Source organism: Mauremys mutica, chromosome 11 (assembly GCF_020497125.1).
Source record: "Mauremys mutica isolate MM-2020 ecotype Southern chromosome 11, ASM2049712v1, whole genome shotgun sequence".
In the NCBI taxonomy this organism is placed as follows: Eukaryota; Metazoa; Chordata; order Testudines; family Geoemydidae; genus Mauremys; species Mauremys mutica.
In genome coordinates this window covers 19,780,477-19,796,843 of record NC_059082.1, presented here as the reverse complement: position 1 = coordinate 19,796,843, position 16,367 = coordinate 19,780,477, and the positions used below count along the sequence as shown (strand labels likewise).

The window sequence follows — 16,367 nt, the reverse complement described above, 5'->3', positions numbered from 1 at the left end:
TAAAGAAACTAAATTAGTGATTAGTAAACTCCCAATGAAATAGGCTCTAGTGGGAAACAGTGTAACAAAATGTCATACCTTAAAAAGGCGAGTGTCTGAAAAACAAAGAGGAAACAAAACTTACAGAGTTGGGTTGTGTCTGTGTTTGATGCAGTGAAAGAATAGGGGTGACGTAGTCAGAATGACAGGCTAGGAAGATGACCTTAACAGTCATATTGGGCTGCATTAGTAGGAGCATTGCCAGCAGATCGAGGGAAGTGATTATTACCCTCTGTTCAGAACTGGTGAGGCAACATCTGAAGTATTGTGTCCGGTTTTGGGCCCCCCACTACAGAAAGGATGTGGACAAATTGAAGAGTCCAGCAGTGGGCAACGAAAATGATCAGGGGGCTGGGGCACATGACTTATGAGGAGAGGCTGAGGGAACTGGGCTTATTTAGTCTGCAGAAGAGAAGAGTGAGGGGGGATTTGGTAACAGCCTTCAACTGAAGGGGGGTTCTAAAGAGGCCGGAGCTCGGCTGTTCTCAGTGGTGGAAGATGATAGAAAAAGAGCAATTGTGTCAAGTTGCAGTGCGGGAGGTATAAGTTGGATATTAGGAAAAACTATTTCACTAGGAGCGTGTTGACGCACTGGAATGGGTTACCTAGGGAGGTGGTGGAATCTCCGTCCTTAGAGGTTTTTAAAGCCTGTCTTGACAAAGCCCTGGCTGGAATGATTTAGTTGGGGTTGGTCCTGCTTTGAGCGGGGGGTTGGACTAGATGACCTCCTGAGGATGGTCTCTTCCAACCCTAATCTATGACTCTATGATTGGAGCTTATGAGACAAGTTCTCCCCCCTCCCCCCTTCAACTTTTCACTGAACAAAAATGAAAATCAAAGGTTTTTAGCTGAAAACCAAAAACTTTTTGGGTGTTCAGTTTTTCAACAAAAAGTTGAGACTTTCTGCAGAAAGCAAACACTTTTAATGAAAAAAATTCATTTAGTCAAAACCCATTTTCCATAAAAACAATTTAGGTGGAAAATTGACCAGCCCTTTTGTGAGTAATTTCAAAAAACCTTTCCACCTAAAACCAGCAGCAAATACTTCAACTATCTCACCTTCCTCCCACCGCAACTTTGTTAGACTAAACTGTGTCTAACAAACTCCATTGATATGATTTCTTAGGGTAGACTTCTTCGTGCTGTCTATATTGGATAGGAAATACTGTGGCTTAAAGATGAAACAGTTTTTAAGTGGTAGAAATTTCTTTCTTTGTAACCCAAGATTTGACTTACTCCTTATCAGGAAGAACTTTAAACTGTTTCAAACAAAAAACAGAGGTATTTTGTGAAACTCTCCTTCAGATCAAAGACTAGTCCTGGTCTGCACATGTGAACAAGTTATCCGCCCTACAAATGAGTAAGCATTGCCTCCTGGTGATGGATAAATACTGATCAGAATTTAGAATGAGGAGGAAGAAACAGAATATTCTAAGAGGTGGGTAGATGTGTGTGCCCCAGTTTCGCCTTTTCCCCAATTTGCCAGCTACTGGTATCTGAAAAAACCAGACTTTTCGTTTTAAAGTGCTTGAGAAACAGCAGCTTGCTTAAAATTTTTATTACTTCTTGCATGTTTCCAAATGATAGGATGTCTCCTGTGCAACATTAGGTAACAGAATGAATTTTGTGTGCTGTGATTCTGTTCTTGATAATGTTGTTTTGCTCTGTTTTAATTAGGCACATTCTGACTAAATGTAGTTATATTTTCTTTTTATTGTATAAACAGAAAAAAAAATGCTAAACATAGTATCTTGTATAACTCCTTGATGCTAAACATCCCCCAAGTTAAGCACTGCCAATTTGCCATGTGAACTGGCCAAGAGATACTAATGTCCTGATTGTGTTTGTCTGTGAGGCAGGAGTTGGAAAGCTATGATATTTGAGGCACCTGCTTACCAGATTGGTGGTGGAGTTTAGTCGTTTCCTGAGAATGACATGCTCAGTCTCTGGGGGCACGAGGAGGAGAGGTGCCAGCAATTCATGGTGGTGGCAGGTAGGCGAGGAGATGTTGGGAGGAATAAGAGGAAGAAAGGAATCCGAGGAGGCCTGCTCTGGGGTCAGGATCAGATGACGTGAAGGTACCTAAAGACGTAAGGGATAACCACGGACAAAATAAAAACAAACTTAAGCTCCAGTCCTCCAAATAGGTCTCTCTTCTCTCATGATATGGGGCATTATTGCAGTCACTACTACATCTGTAGTACTAGAGGGCTATAGTACATGCATGGAAGTTTTGGCCAATGGAGCTGATTGGTGGCAGATCCACTGCTCACAATATTACAGTTCAGGGCAGTTGCACCTATATTCCCTTCCACGGTCCAGCCAGGGCTTCTGACTCCCCAGCTGTCACCTGAGTAAGGACTGCAGGATTTGACCCTAAATGATTAATTATCAAATGGCTATTACGCTAAACAGCCAAGATATAGCACAGCATTGCATCGTGCTGTGTATTCAGCCGAGTGCATTCTGGAGTGTAATAGGTCACTTGATTGTTTTGAGCTGTGCTTGTGGGTGAGTTATCATGAACCTATGCAGATTATCATATAGCTGATGTAGGTCATTTGAGGTCATGTGAAATAAAAATGATAGAAGATACAGTGAAATTACCTCTAGGGTCATCTAGGGAAATTGAATTCTGACCCAGGTCTTTACTAACTGAGAAGTTCTTAGCTACTCACAGGCCTCAGGAACATTTTTCTCCTGTTTTTTCTTTTGGAAGGCTCAGATCCAGAAAACTATTTTTTGAAGTTGTTTGGTCATTTTTACTGCTCAGTTAAATGGCTCACTTTGCTAATTTACTACACCTGGTAGCCTGCAAATGGGGTTCTGTGTCCCTCTTAGGACTCATGGGTTGTGTTAGCAATATTATTTCACATTCTAGCCACATTACCACACTCACCACATCTGAGTGGGGTAGTGTGGCTAGAATTCTTCCCTTTTTTGGCCAGTACTGGAGAAATCAGAGGGTTTTGAGAATGTGTGGATTTCAAAAGAATTAGGCAGGGAAAGTTCACATGCACATGGTACATGAAGCCATTTTTGCTTCTGGGATTTTAAAGCAGTTTTCCTGGTCCTTTTGTGCATTGATGTTAGTATTTTTCTCTGTCTTTTTGTGTTACGTATATTACCATCACATCTGAAAAGCTTTAAACCTGCTCCAGAAACAGTTGAGACAGCATTGCTGAGAAGAAGGAGCACAGCGGTGGGAGGGAATCACAAATGTTAAAGTTCTAGTTCCACTTCTGGGACTGATTTATGTGACAAGTCACAAACATCTTTGCCTCAGTTTCCTTGTCTGTAAATTGGGAATAATTTCTGCCTTACAGGGGTGCTGTTAGAATTGAGTAGTTAATATTTGTAAAGTTCTTTGAAGATGTAGTGTATGACAAAAATGCCGTTTATTAGATACATAATTTGGGGATGGGAACTGTGCTAACAGTTGTGGGTCTTGAATGTGTGGGAACCATTCATGTATTGTGGTTTGACTGAGAAGTGATGAACCCATGGGAGAGAAAAGGAAGGGCCAGCGGCTGCTCAAGCTATAGGCAAACTGGGTGGCTGCCTAGGCCCTCAGCTTCTACCTAAGATGCCAGGAGTGGCTGGCTAAACCTAAATGGCACTGTGACCTCATGCATGGGCAAGAAGATTTTTTGTGAGTCACACATCTGGCTTTTTTCCCCCTGCAGAACTGCTATTTTTAGAAGCCCTCTTATCTCCGAGATCCTAATTTTCCCCAGCTTGCCTGTTTTTAATAATAATAGTTTCCATTTCTATAGCATCTCCCATCTGAGGATCTCAAAGCATTTTGTTAATTGTAATACATTCTGACACGTGAGGGGGTTCTCGCTCTGGATCAGACAAGAAGTCCACAGTTTGGGTTCAGGCCCATCTCTATGCTCAATACAAGTACACCTCTACCTCGATATAACACTGTCCTCGGGAGCCAAAAAATCTTACCGCGTTATAGGTGAAACCGCATTATATCGAACTTGCTTTGATCCGCTGGAGTGTGCAGCCCCACCCCCCCGGAGCGCTGCTTTACCGTATTATATCCGAATTCGTGTTATATTGGGTCACGTTATATCGGGGTAGAGGTGTATAGAGCTAGAGATGGAGACTTGAGACCTGGGCTCTAAGCTCACTGTTTTAGTCACAAGACCATCCGCCTTTTCTAAATATAAAACCTCCGCATGCCGTGGCTCTCGGCGTCTCCATATCTCTGCTTCAGCTTCCAGAATTACAGTCCCACGTCCCTGAATTTTGTTTTACCAAAAAGCAAATGTTTGGCTGGTTGCTTCAGTAGTGAGTAAAACCTGCTTTTTTGCACAAATGACTACGTCACCCGCTCCGGTCCCATCCCTCTGCTACTACTAGTAGAATGCCAGTCTGTGTAGGCCTGAGCCTGTTTAAATTAGGAACCAAGTCTTTCAGGGATGCCTGGGGCTGTCTTTTGGAGAGGGTTCTTCAACCCCTGCCAGGTCCTACTTGGTGGTCCTGCCATGCCTTGCTGAGTTTAAAAAAGAAAAAAACGGTTGCTCAAGGCTCCAGCAGTGCTGTGTGCCCAGCACACGCAGCTGGACAGCTGGCAGGCTAGGGCAAAGCAAGACCCAGTGAAGGGACGGGGGTGGCAGTGTGCTAATTGTTAACAGTCCACAGCTGCAAGCCTCCCCCCTCCCTCCCTTTTTTTAAAGTGTAAACAACCTTAGGCTCACAAAGTTGACTGGTAGAGGATCTGTGCAGAGCGCGATATGACTTGTACCCAGACAAAGCAAAGGGAGAATTGTCCAGTCTGAGTTTTGCTATGCTTCCTCCCAAAATCTGCAAATGAAACAATCATTTCTCTGGCTTCCATGCCTGAGAGCAAAATATACAGCACGAGCACCTCAAGAGCTGCATTTTAGGCAACATTATTAGAAACATGTGTGCGCAAATCCGAACCTGGATATTTCAGGGCACAAGCAGATCTTACACATACATCAGATTTTCAAATGGGATGGTTGCGTGCATCTAAACTGTGGAGAGATTTCCAATGCTGCCCAGCTGATGCATTGCTCGGACCCCAGTCCAGTATTCCTTACAAGTAGCTGCAAAAACAAGTGAGGAGGTATCACTGCCTTGGGAGAGGAGGAGGGAGGGCGCAGTATAGCGGTGTGGCTCACCCTGGTGATGGGGAGCACATGGAGGTTTGAGTATATAGACTGTTCCAGCTGCAGAGAAGAGTGAGCACCTACAAGCTGCATTGTGTGTGTGCATGCGTGCCTGCGTATGCCAGTGTGGGTGTGTCTTTTTTACTATGCAAATACTTCATTGGTTATTTTAAGAGGAAAAGGGGCATCGTTAATGTTGTGTGGACTGTTACATGGTAAGGTTTCATTCACAAATTATTTCTTATTTTTGGTGGTGGTGGTGCGGGGGGGAGAGAACATGGACTTCGGTTAAGGCTTGACATTCCTGATATACATTTAAGGTTAAAAAAAAAATTAAGCAACAAGGAACACCTCTATGTGTGTGGCCTTTTTGTTTTTATACTTCATCAAGAAGCAAAGGAGGCACAATCCCTATTTGTTGTTCATCTTTCAAATGTATGAAGGGACAACAGTTAAAACTTTGCTTGTGACCTGGCCATTTTCTATTTGCTGTGCAGGGGATTTAGCTGTCTGATTCCCATTAGTGATCAATTACCCCTATAAGATCCTGTGCATCCATAGGAAAGCAGACCCCTTTGTCTTTAGATTGGTGTAAGTGGGTCTGTTTACACTATGGCACCAATATGGTGCTCTGAGGACAATCTGAACTCTCCTTGATGTTTGCCTCAAAGGGCTCCTATCTGCTCAGTTTTAGAGTAGTTTGGTAATGGTTTTTTGACAGCTCCTTATCAACCTGAAGTTTATTGAGCGTTTTACATAAGTAGCACTATGGGCCAAGTAAATCAACCTTTAGTGCATTTGCAAGCCACTCAGTCTGATTGCATAGCTCTGAGCACACACTTTACAGCTTTGTCTGTTTCCAGTGGCTTTATGTAAATTGAGTGAATGAGCAGGCAGGCACACATACCTCCCTCAATGTGTGGTGATTTCCTGCCTTTATCTGCTACCTTTTACAGTTGTGTGGGACAGCTGGTTAATGTCCCTACTCTGGTGGTTATCTTGTTTCAGGTCCCTGCTGGGGGATCTGAATCTGACTTTGCTCCTGGTTTGAAGATCATGCTGCTGCGTTGCTACATTCTTTTTTCTTTTCCTTTCTTCCCTGTTGTGCCTATGATGCCGACTACCCTGTGCTTGATGGGATGAGCTGGTACAGCCACGCATGCTTTCCCCTTTACCCATTGTTATAAAATGTTCTTAGAGCATTCCACGAGGCTCCTCAGGGGCTGGCTTCAATGTCTTTGCTGTGAAGTGTCTTTTACAGCAGTGATAACATGAATACTCTCCCCTTCTAAAGTACCATTTCATCTGCAGGTGTCAAAAACTGCTAAGACATTGATGAAGCCTCACACAAACACTCTGGTATTTACAGGTTATAGAAATTCTAGATTAGGGTGTCATGTCAGAGAGTGGAACGCATGGTCCCTAGGGAATGGAGAGGAGCCACTGACAGACTGGCACTGGGAAGTCCCATATTTATTTACTTACTTTAAGAAAGTTAAGACATTAACAGACTCCTGAACAGTCCTACTATACACAGCCGACCAAAATCCACTGGGCCGATATCTGGGATTGGATGCACACACAGTGCTCCCATTGACTTCAGTGGGAGCCACACACACATTCAAGGGCAGAGTTTGGCCCTTTAACCATTTGTTTGTTTTTGGTTTGTAAAACGAGATCATCATACATCTCTAAGGGCTAGATTGTGGCATTGCCACATGCCCTGCGCACAGGGCAGCACCCAGAAGGAACTATGCCTCTGAGATGGGCAGTGGTGCCACTTGCCAGGTAAGGCAGTCTCAGGGTAAGAATGTCAGAGCCAGACCCCAGATGATTTATTGTAGGGGCCTGATCATGCATTCTTTACTAAGGCTAAAGTCCCATTGATATCATTTGGAGTTTTGCCTATGTGAGCACTGGAGGATCAGGTCCCTAACTGGGGAAACTCTGCAAAGTCATAAATCTCATGAGTTCAGCTTCAATCGGTAACGTCTAGTTATGAAACCGACACATGACAAGTAGTAAGGTGAATTATCTGGATTACGTACATTACCAGGGAGCATACTTTGTATTCAGTCAGTGCTGAAGCACAATTTCAGACACAGGTGTGGAAATGGGATGGGGGTGGGGGGAAGGGAATGGAAGGAGGAGTGGTGCTAGAATGGAGACTCTGATAAGTGTCCAGTGCCAGTGGCTATAGTGGAGTCAGGGAGATCCTGGTATGGTTCAAAGCAAAAGGAGAAAGACTATATGGTGATACCATTTTACAGTGAGAATGGGTCAGACTTGCATGGCATCCAAAGCTTAGTCTATCGGTAAGGAATGTGTGGGGAAGGGTGATCTCAGAGGTATCTCACTGTCCTCTGCAGTCTGTCAGTGTAAGCAATGTATGTGCTGCATCCTTTATCTTGACTCAAGCTTTACTTCCAATGTTTCCTTAGGTGGAACTTGCAGAAATTTGCACCAAGAGCGAACGGTACATTGGCACGGAGGGAGGAGGCATGGACCAGTCCATATCATTCCTTGCAGAAGAAGGAACTGTACGTGGCTCTTTTAGTGTAAACTAGCAACACATTACAACTGTACGTATTAAAGATACAGGAAACCAATAACTGGGCAAAACAATACAGGCACAGATTATGCACAAAGGAAGATGTGAGTATATATGAGCCTCACTGTATAAGAAATACCACTATTCAGAACATGAGAGCCTTGTAGGACTAAGAAGATGAGAGTGAGAGATGAAAGAGACTAGAAAGGCTATATGGGAGAGGAAGGGATATGAAAGAGGAGTAATACACTCGCTGTTGGTCAGCTGATGCACCACTGAACCTGGAGTAATTCCTACATTATGAACTCTAAATGGCTGGTATCCTCTAGTTATCACAAGAATTCTTTATTGGATCTTCTAGTGACAGACCCATTCTAGTAAAGCTGCCAGTTTCGCTCATAACCAGGGCTTTAGAGCGGAGCCTGGAGCTGGAGCGCAGACCAGTCGGTTTTATGCCCGGAGCTGGAGCGGAGCCGGAGCGGAGCAATTAAAAAATTTGATTGCTCCAAATCCCTGCTCATAACTAGAATGGGGAATTACACAAATTTTTCAGACTTTGTTTTCATAAAATGCTAGGGTTGGGTTAAGGTGTTGAAGGTATCTTTCTTAAGCATGAGAAACCAATGAATGGGCACTGCCATACACAAGTGCTGCAAAAATACCGTTGACAGTGGGATCTGCCTACTGTCTAAAAAGGTGTGTGTGGCTTTGGGCCATCAAACCTAAAACTCACAAAAATATGTTTATTGAAATGAATGCAGCATTCATGAGAAACCTTTACATTGGCCATCCGTTGTAAAATGCTTACCATTTTACTTGGTGACTGTATCTCTCCACAGCATGTAATAGGGGCTTAGCTCCATATCATGGCGTTTTCTCTTATTTGCCACTTATATGCGAAATGTGCTCATCCTTTGAATACATTGGATATTCTCAAGTCCACCATGAGTGCATTCTGACCGCCCAAACATTGCCACTTTTCTGGGCCTACGTCCAATCTACACAACAGCTTATACCTTTTGTAGCACCTGTGCAGCTGCACCAGTGCTGAAAGAAGTTACACATTTTCTTGACATACAATCACCTTGGCTTTCTCTAAGTGGAAATGTTTTATATGGTTCAAAAGTGGTAAGGGTTTTCTTACTCAGAAAGTGGTGAGCACCGTAAGGGGTATGTACGCAGGGTGAGAGGGCATTTAAATGGAAGCAAGTCTCTCCCTTGATATTTGCAAAATAATGCATAAGCCCAATGGGTTAAGACAATGATGGGGACTCTAAATACATGGCTTGGAAGCAGATTGGCATGTGGCCACCTGTTGTTTGGTTAGCACCATGGCTGTTCATGGACCCATGCAGTAAATGCAGGGTGCCAAAACCAGCACCAGGTCCCTGCTCTGTGGAGCTGCAGTCTGCTCTGAGCGGATCCCTGACAAAGTGTGCAATATACCACCTACCCCAGTGAAAAGGAAGAGCTAGGTGTGCATGTAATCTCTTCATGACATCACAGCCTGCAGGATTTAGTTACTGGGATTTATAGCCCAGTTCACCCAAAGGGCACAAAATGCTCTACCCATTTTATACCTCACCACAGGCCTGTGAGACAGGGAAATATTTTATTCCAGTTCTATTGCTGGGGAAAGTGAGGCAGTAACTGGCTGAGTGAAGCGAGGCCCTACACCCTACTTGCTGGCATTTCTCTGTCTGTCTGCAAGGCAATAACTTTTCAACCCAGAGCCAAGCAGTTCCAAAATTTCAGGGACTGTTCTAGGCATCGATGGGCAGAACCCTACTGCTTTTGGTGACAGTTGGGCTGTGACACTGTCTCCCTGATACCTATGTGGTCTTTATGTCATTAGTGCCCCCCAGCCCCAATCGGGAAGCACAAGCGCCTGTATCCGGTAAGAAAGGGATTTTGAAACACCGGTAGGATAAAACAGAAACAGTCACAAGGGAAATGGGGACAGGGGCGGGGGGAGGGGACACAGACCCCCTGCCATGGTGGGAGGGTGGAGTGGGGTGTACACAGAACACGAGGCATGAGGGGGAGACTAGGGGACCCTGGTAGGGGAGCAGAGGGGAATGGGGTACACACAGCGCCCCAGGCAGGAGGGATGTGGAGTGTTGCAGGAAGTACCTGAACTAGAGGGGGATGGGAGGGTGGCACATGGGGACCTTGTGGGTTATAATGGAGGGAGGCAAGAAGCCCCTGGTGTGCGCCGCAAGCTCAGTCTACAAAAGCAACAAAAAGTGTGTGAAGCCTTCTAGTTTTGAGGAGAGTCATTTTGCACAATATCACCCTGATCCTGCAATGCCTGGGCAGATTGCTGGTTCTGATGGGGGCCCTGCAGGTACGAAAGCTCTCTCCCTCACAACACTCTGTAGGATTGGAGCCTGAATGTGCTGTATCAAAATGACCTGGCTGCCTACTTTTCTAGCCCTTTGATTTGCATTGCAGGCTCCCTCAGGGAGAGCAGTCTGGGGGTTTTACTGAATTGTAGCCACTGATTAAATATATACTTTGTAATTACTGGGGCTAGACCTGGATCAAGACTTAGAACACCCTGGAATGGTGGCCGTGGGGTGTTCAGATACAAGGCTGTGTTTGGGCCCCGCTCTCACATTTAGGGTTCAGTTCTTACTACCCCCATGCTCTGGTGTTGCCACGCCCACCCCAGCTGGATTTCAGTTTCCCAAATGCCATCTGGCATCTTCTTAAAATGAAGTTATTTTGAAAAGTGTTGCCTACAAATAGGTTCTGTGAAACTCTGAAAACACAAGGACATTTAATGGAGAAGCCATAAATTCCAGCTCCCAGGAAGGCTTCAGGTTTTCTTGTAACTTGACCATTGGGGCTAAATAGCTTTTCTCACTGTTTCATGTCAATTTCCTTGATTAACCATCTGTGGGTTCTTGAGAGGAAAAAAAGTTTGCAAAGGTAAATGCATTTGATTTATTGAGCTAACTCCATTGCTGGTTGCTAGTAAATTAAAACTGACCATTCATTTTTCTTTTAACAGGCCAAGCTGATAGAGTTCAGTCCTCTGAGGGCAACTGATGTGAGACTTCCAAGTGGAGCAGCTTTTGTTATTGCTAACAGTTGTGTCGAAATGAATAAAGCAGCAACTTCTCATTACAATATTAGGGTGATGGAGTGTCGTCTGGCTACAAAGGTACTGTATGGCTTTTGTCAAACTCTAATGAAACCTTCATCCAAGTATGTGCTTTCCTCCACCCCTGACCAGTCACAGCTTTACTTTAACACCAGGTCAGGTGCTGCTCTAACTGACATTTTTATCTTCTCAGGGCCAGACCCTTCTACCCTGTTGCAAGGCAAACTCCCACGGAGTTCAATGGAAGTGTGAGGCATCTGGGATCAGACCCTTATTGTTTGTTGTAGGGTCTGTGGTTTAGCACTATTGAGTTTATTGGTTATTAGGCATGTATGGAGAGAACAAATTAATTCCTTTTCAGCAAAAATATTCTCAGTTAATGCGAGTAGAGGGCTTCTAATTAAACCCTGATAATGAAAAGGCAGTGGAGAAAAACAAATGGATTCCCATGGCAGTTCTGTATTTACAGTAATAGATGTGGATTTTCTGGGATAAGCAGAAAGCAGTAACCAAGGATATAATATAGAAACATTCAAATGCTATTGGAAGTGTTGATTAGAAACAGATACACCTCTACCCCGTTATAACGCCACCCGATATAACACGAATTCGGATATAACACGGTAAAGCAGTGCTCCGGGGCGGGGGGGGGGGGAGGCTGCGCAGTCCAGTGGATCAAATCAAGTTCGATATAACGCGGTTTCACCTATAACGCGGTAAGATTTTTTGGCTCCCGAGGACAGTGTTATATTGAGGTAGAGGTGTACTTGTATTGAGCGTAGAGATGGGCCTGAACCCAAACTGTGGAGCTTGATGTGGACTGGGATGCCAATTCACAGCTTGAACCTGTCTCTAAAATAGTTTGAATCTGAGCACTCCAAGTCTTGGGAAAGTTCAAATTTGGATCTGGATTGAAAAAGCCCCAGTGTTTGGGAATACTCAGATTTGAGCTTTGGATTCAGTCGGTCATAGAAATAAAGGGGACTATTCTTTTCTCAGTTACACTGGCATAAGTGTGGAGTAGCCCGGTTGATTCAAAGGATGTACTCCCAGTTTATATTGCTGTGAGTGAGTAAAATTTGGATCAGAGAATTCAGCTGAGACTTTACATAATTACACTGTGGAACTTATTGCCACTGAATGTTGTTGAAGCCAACAGCTAAGGGAGATTCAAAGAGGGTATGGGACATTTGTAGGGATAAGAAGAATAGCCAGAGTTGTAACAATTAATGCTGAAAAAGAGGTTTGGAAGGGATATAAAACCTCATACTCATCCCTCTGCAAGCTGTACGAGGAAAGGAGCCCACTGAACCTGAGTGAACACATACCTTATTATGGCTGTTGGTGTAACTTTCCAAAAGAGAATCTAATGCTCAGTGAAACTTTTTAAGCATCCTGTATGGACTGATAGTTGGAATCATACTAAGGTTGTAGCTTGGAAAGTACCGTGTTGTGTGTGTATTTAAGAGATATGTGATAATGCCAGTGATCATGGTCAGTTTCTTTTGCCATTGATTCTCATTGACTTCAGTGCAATCAGGGTTAGGACCTCTCTGTGACTGGCTCCTGGCAGGAATGACAAACCTTGCACTTGGGGTAATTAAATAACTCCTCAACTAACTTGGGTTGTCCTTGTTTCTTTTGGAAGCTAATTCAAATAAGAGTCCAGGAATCTTCATATCCCCGATTTTAATAGACCATTTGTAAGACCTTCTTAAGGGTTGTTTCATAAAGCAAAGTAGGTGAATTGCACCAGCTTTTAAAATTACTTTGATTAGTTGCTCTATGTTGCAAACTAAAGAGGAAAAGATGGATGTTACACCACCTGTTAGAGATGACACGATGCCTGAAAAAGTACCTTTCACAGCTGTGCAATTTTAAGGAAACAATTCACATCTGCCCACTTTTAAGCATATGTTGCCCAGATGGATAGTTGCATGCACAATAAAAAATTTGTTGAGACAGAAAAAACCTGTTTCTTTTAGGAGCAGGTCATAGAAGGGTGAAGGTGGGCAGATGAGGGAAGGGAGGGTTGTCTTTTAGGTACTATTAACACAGCAGAACTAATAAGCTAATAGATGTATGAAACAGCATCTTAGGCCTCACAACACAGCTTTTTAGGTCATTCTTATTGATGGATGTCTAGATGGTAGTATTTGTCCTTCGTTCCTGTAGCTCTAATCTCATTTTCCTTACTCTTCCCCTTGCAGACATTTACACGTGGGTAGAAATACCAGCATAACATATTCCTAATTGCTTTGGTTGGCATAGGATATAATGAATCCTTGATTACCTTTCTCAATACATGCTGTCTTTCCTTCTTCTTTCTCCAGAGCTATGTTTGTTAAAGAGAAGGCAAGGCCAAAGAAATGCAACTTATATTTAGAACAGATGGTAGGTGAGGTTTGTGATGGTTCTTAGTTTTTGTGGGAGTTCATTCCACAAAGTTTTGGGCCAGCCCATGAGAAAGTTATCTCCTGCACAGATTATCTTTACCGTTATTGTAGGGAGTTCCATTGTGCCAGAGGAGCAAAGTTGTTAACCATAGTCTTCAACCCAGACACTATTTAATCCATTCTCATGGTGCCCTGCAATAGGTTAGGTTTGGCCAAGGCATCATTTGACTCTTATTCTTTTGTGTACAATGGAGGTCAAACATCTACTTCCAACAAATAAAAGAAGACAGAACCATATTTAATTGAACTGTTGACTTTATCATAAAAAACCCCCAACCTGCTAGATACTGAATTTCTGTTTCAGACATTCTTAAAAAATGGGAGAGATTTTCAGACTTCTAGCGTTAGGCCTAGTACTCCAGTAATGTGTGCCCTGTTTGGGACAGCTAGGGCCTGACTTTCAGAGGAGCTGAGCATAGTCACAACTGCAACTGAAGTCAATGGTTGCTAAACACCTCTGAACAATGGCCTCACAGCCATATATGCATTGCGTACCATTGGTTGGGGCAGAACAACATTGCTTGCTCCTTCCTCTACAGGGAAGCTCAGGAATGGAAAATGACACTGCACCTATATGGGTCAGACTGGAAAACAGGAGCTGAATGTGGCGCAGACTTGATGGGGCCAGCAACTGCAGCAGGGATGACTTTACTGGGCTTAGTAGTGACGCCTGGGATCTCCTGTGCTGGGCTCAGCAGCTGCTACGCTTGGGAACCACTCTCTGTGGGTGACTCTGTTTTGTTTCCTTATTCTGGGCAGGAGTTTTATTGGAGAAGAAACTTTGGTCCAGAATGCCTGGAGGTGCCCCTGCCTCTGAAAGTTACACCACAGATGTCACAGGATGGATACTCAGTGTTAGCAAAAATTTAGGCCTCTACTCCTTTGTTCTATACTTCAGGTTACTCTGTTTATCTGTAAAATGGTATTAATAATGCCTGCTTACCTATCTACCTTAATGGGTGCTGTAAAGTTTAATCAGTTAATGTTTGTGAAGTACTGAAAGACCTCAGATAGTACTATAGGACTGCAAAGTACTAGGATAGTATTATTCTTATGGAAGGCTAAGTATACCAATACTCACTATGAATCATTGTGTGTATTTGTCCCATCATTGACTGGGATATACTTTCTTTTCACATTTACTTATAGTGTAAGCTTAGAAATGGACAGGTCATGTTATTGGAATGGGTGGTGATAGACTCCTGAAAAAGAGTCCTTTCATCCTTACATGAAACTTGGAAAGAGCAGGAAGAGCAGCCAATGTAGACAGTCCAAAGACACCCTTAAGCAGAATCTCAACTCATGCGGCATAAATATTGATCACTTTGAAGATAGAGCCAAGGTCAGAGCCGAATGTAGAACAACTATCAATAAATGTTGCAAACACTTTGAGAAAAAAACAGATGTGAAAAAGTGATTGGGAAAAAAAGGGCCAAGTGTCATGCCAGGTATTCAGTGGGTGCCTACACATTTCTGTAGGACATGTGTTTGTGACCTCGCCCCTTACAGATTGGCTCAGACAGCTACAGGACAAACACACACAAGACGTTGTGATGTCATCATAGAATACGACAGATGGCCATACATTTATAGTGTTCCAGGGAGACTGTAACATTGAGCAGTAAGGGCCAGAAGAAGAGGATGTATCCTGGCAGTTAAGAAGTAGCTTGAAGATGCCTCAGGTCCTTACTCCATCTGATCAATTACTGTCAGGAAACACTGAACTCTGGGGTCAGTATTCTTGTCAATTCAATAGATGGTTTTTTTCCTATTTCTTTTCTGGGTCTGATGTCGGTTGTATCTTGAGTTAATGGGGTGGGATTTTTTCTTTAAAAATGGGCAGAAACTTTGTTGTCCTAAGTTTAGAATGATCACAAAAATACCAGCTACTAAATGTTTTGCAGTGATCAGTTTCTGTTCAGTGTGTTTAGTCTGTAGAGTATCTAAATAGCAAGCTCATTTCAAATGCAGCCTCTCTCTTCAAGGAATTGGGAAGGATGTGGTAATGCACCAGTGGCATAAATTACTAATAATACAGTGCATTATTTATTCAGATAATAGAAAGCATTGTGTTGGTTTTTCTAAGTGATTACACCTGTTTAATTTCAAGTAATGAGGGCTACAAGATGCTGATCATTAGTGTAATATAATATACATTTCTTCAGTACCTTTGAGCTGAAGATCTCAAATCACTTTTACAGACAACTATTAAAGATATGAAAGATTAAAGTTAAAAGTTAAATATGTGAAGGAAACATTACCCACTGCGACAGTGACTCACCAGCTGGCGCCCTGCCTTCTGGCTGGATGTAGCATTGTAGGATTTTTCTCTCCGTATCTCCGCTTACCAGACATTCATCTTGTGACTTGGACTTCCAGCTGCTTCATGTTTAGCATCATCCATTTACACCAGTAAACCAGAGGGTAACTCAGCAGTTACCACAACTTCGCATTAGATCATCAGGCCAGGGTCAGGCTACTAGTGCTTCCAGCCCTTCTGCCTGGGGTCTCCTTATGCTAGCCTCCTCAGTGAGACTGTAGGAGAGCCCAGGCCTTCCCTCTACCCTGGATTTTGCTTTGTCAGGCCTCTTGCTTCTCTCCTAAACTACCTCCTACATCAGTCCACCTTCTCCTCAGGGAGCTCACATAGTCAGCAGGGACTACCCTGGGGACAGCTCCCAACATGACAAAGGAAAGAAAACTAAACTAACGGAAATAAAGAGCGGTACCCACCCACCCCCGGTCCATAAGGGCCCTCCAGCCAACTGTACTACTGCTCCACACTCATAGGAAAGCTGAGGCAGCTGGGCTCACTGCTTTGCTCCTCTCTGGGAGCTGAGATGAGAGGTCTGTCTACCTCCCAAGGCTAGAGCCCTGTGAGCTGGGCTCCTCCCTTCTGAAGCTCCTCCTCCAAGTCCACCATACTTCACAGGTGTGATGGGGTGGGGCTGCCTGAGTCCGTTGGTGCTCCTTAACCCCTTCCTGTCTAGTGCAGGCTTTGTATACCCCATAACACTCCCATTGTCTGGGTGAGGAAACTGAGATATATGCAGATTAATGTTGTG

General features: G+C 43.7%; 2 protein-coding genes across 3 annotated transcripts in view; one reads left to right on the top strand and one right to left on the bottom strand.

Annotated features, from left to right (window-relative positions):
• The window catches only part of GALK2 (galactokinase 2), a 72,908-nt gene that overhangs the window by 37,729 nt on the left and 18,812 nt on the right, over positions 1–16,367 (top strand). For both annotated transcript variants that reach the window (XM_044979822.1, XM_044979821.1), the window contains 2 exons: positions 7,628–7,726; positions 10,754–10,906. In XM_044979822.1, the coding sequence (XP_044835757.1) occupies positions 7,628–7,726; positions 10,754–10,906 (252 nt within the window). The remainder of the gene's footprint in view (positions 1–7,627; positions 7,727–10,753; positions 10,907–16,367) is intronic.
• FAM227B (family with sequence similarity 227 member B) overlaps positions 1,937–16,367 on the bottom strand; it is a 200,951-nt gene continuing 186,520 nt past the window's right edge. Inside the window, exon 18 of the mRNA XM_044979817.1 lies at positions 1,937–2,121. Within this exon, the coding sequence (XP_044835752.1) occupies positions 2,018–2,121 (104 nt within the window). The 3' untranslated portion in view covers positions 1,937–2,017. The remainder of the gene's footprint in view (positions 2,122–16,367) is intronic.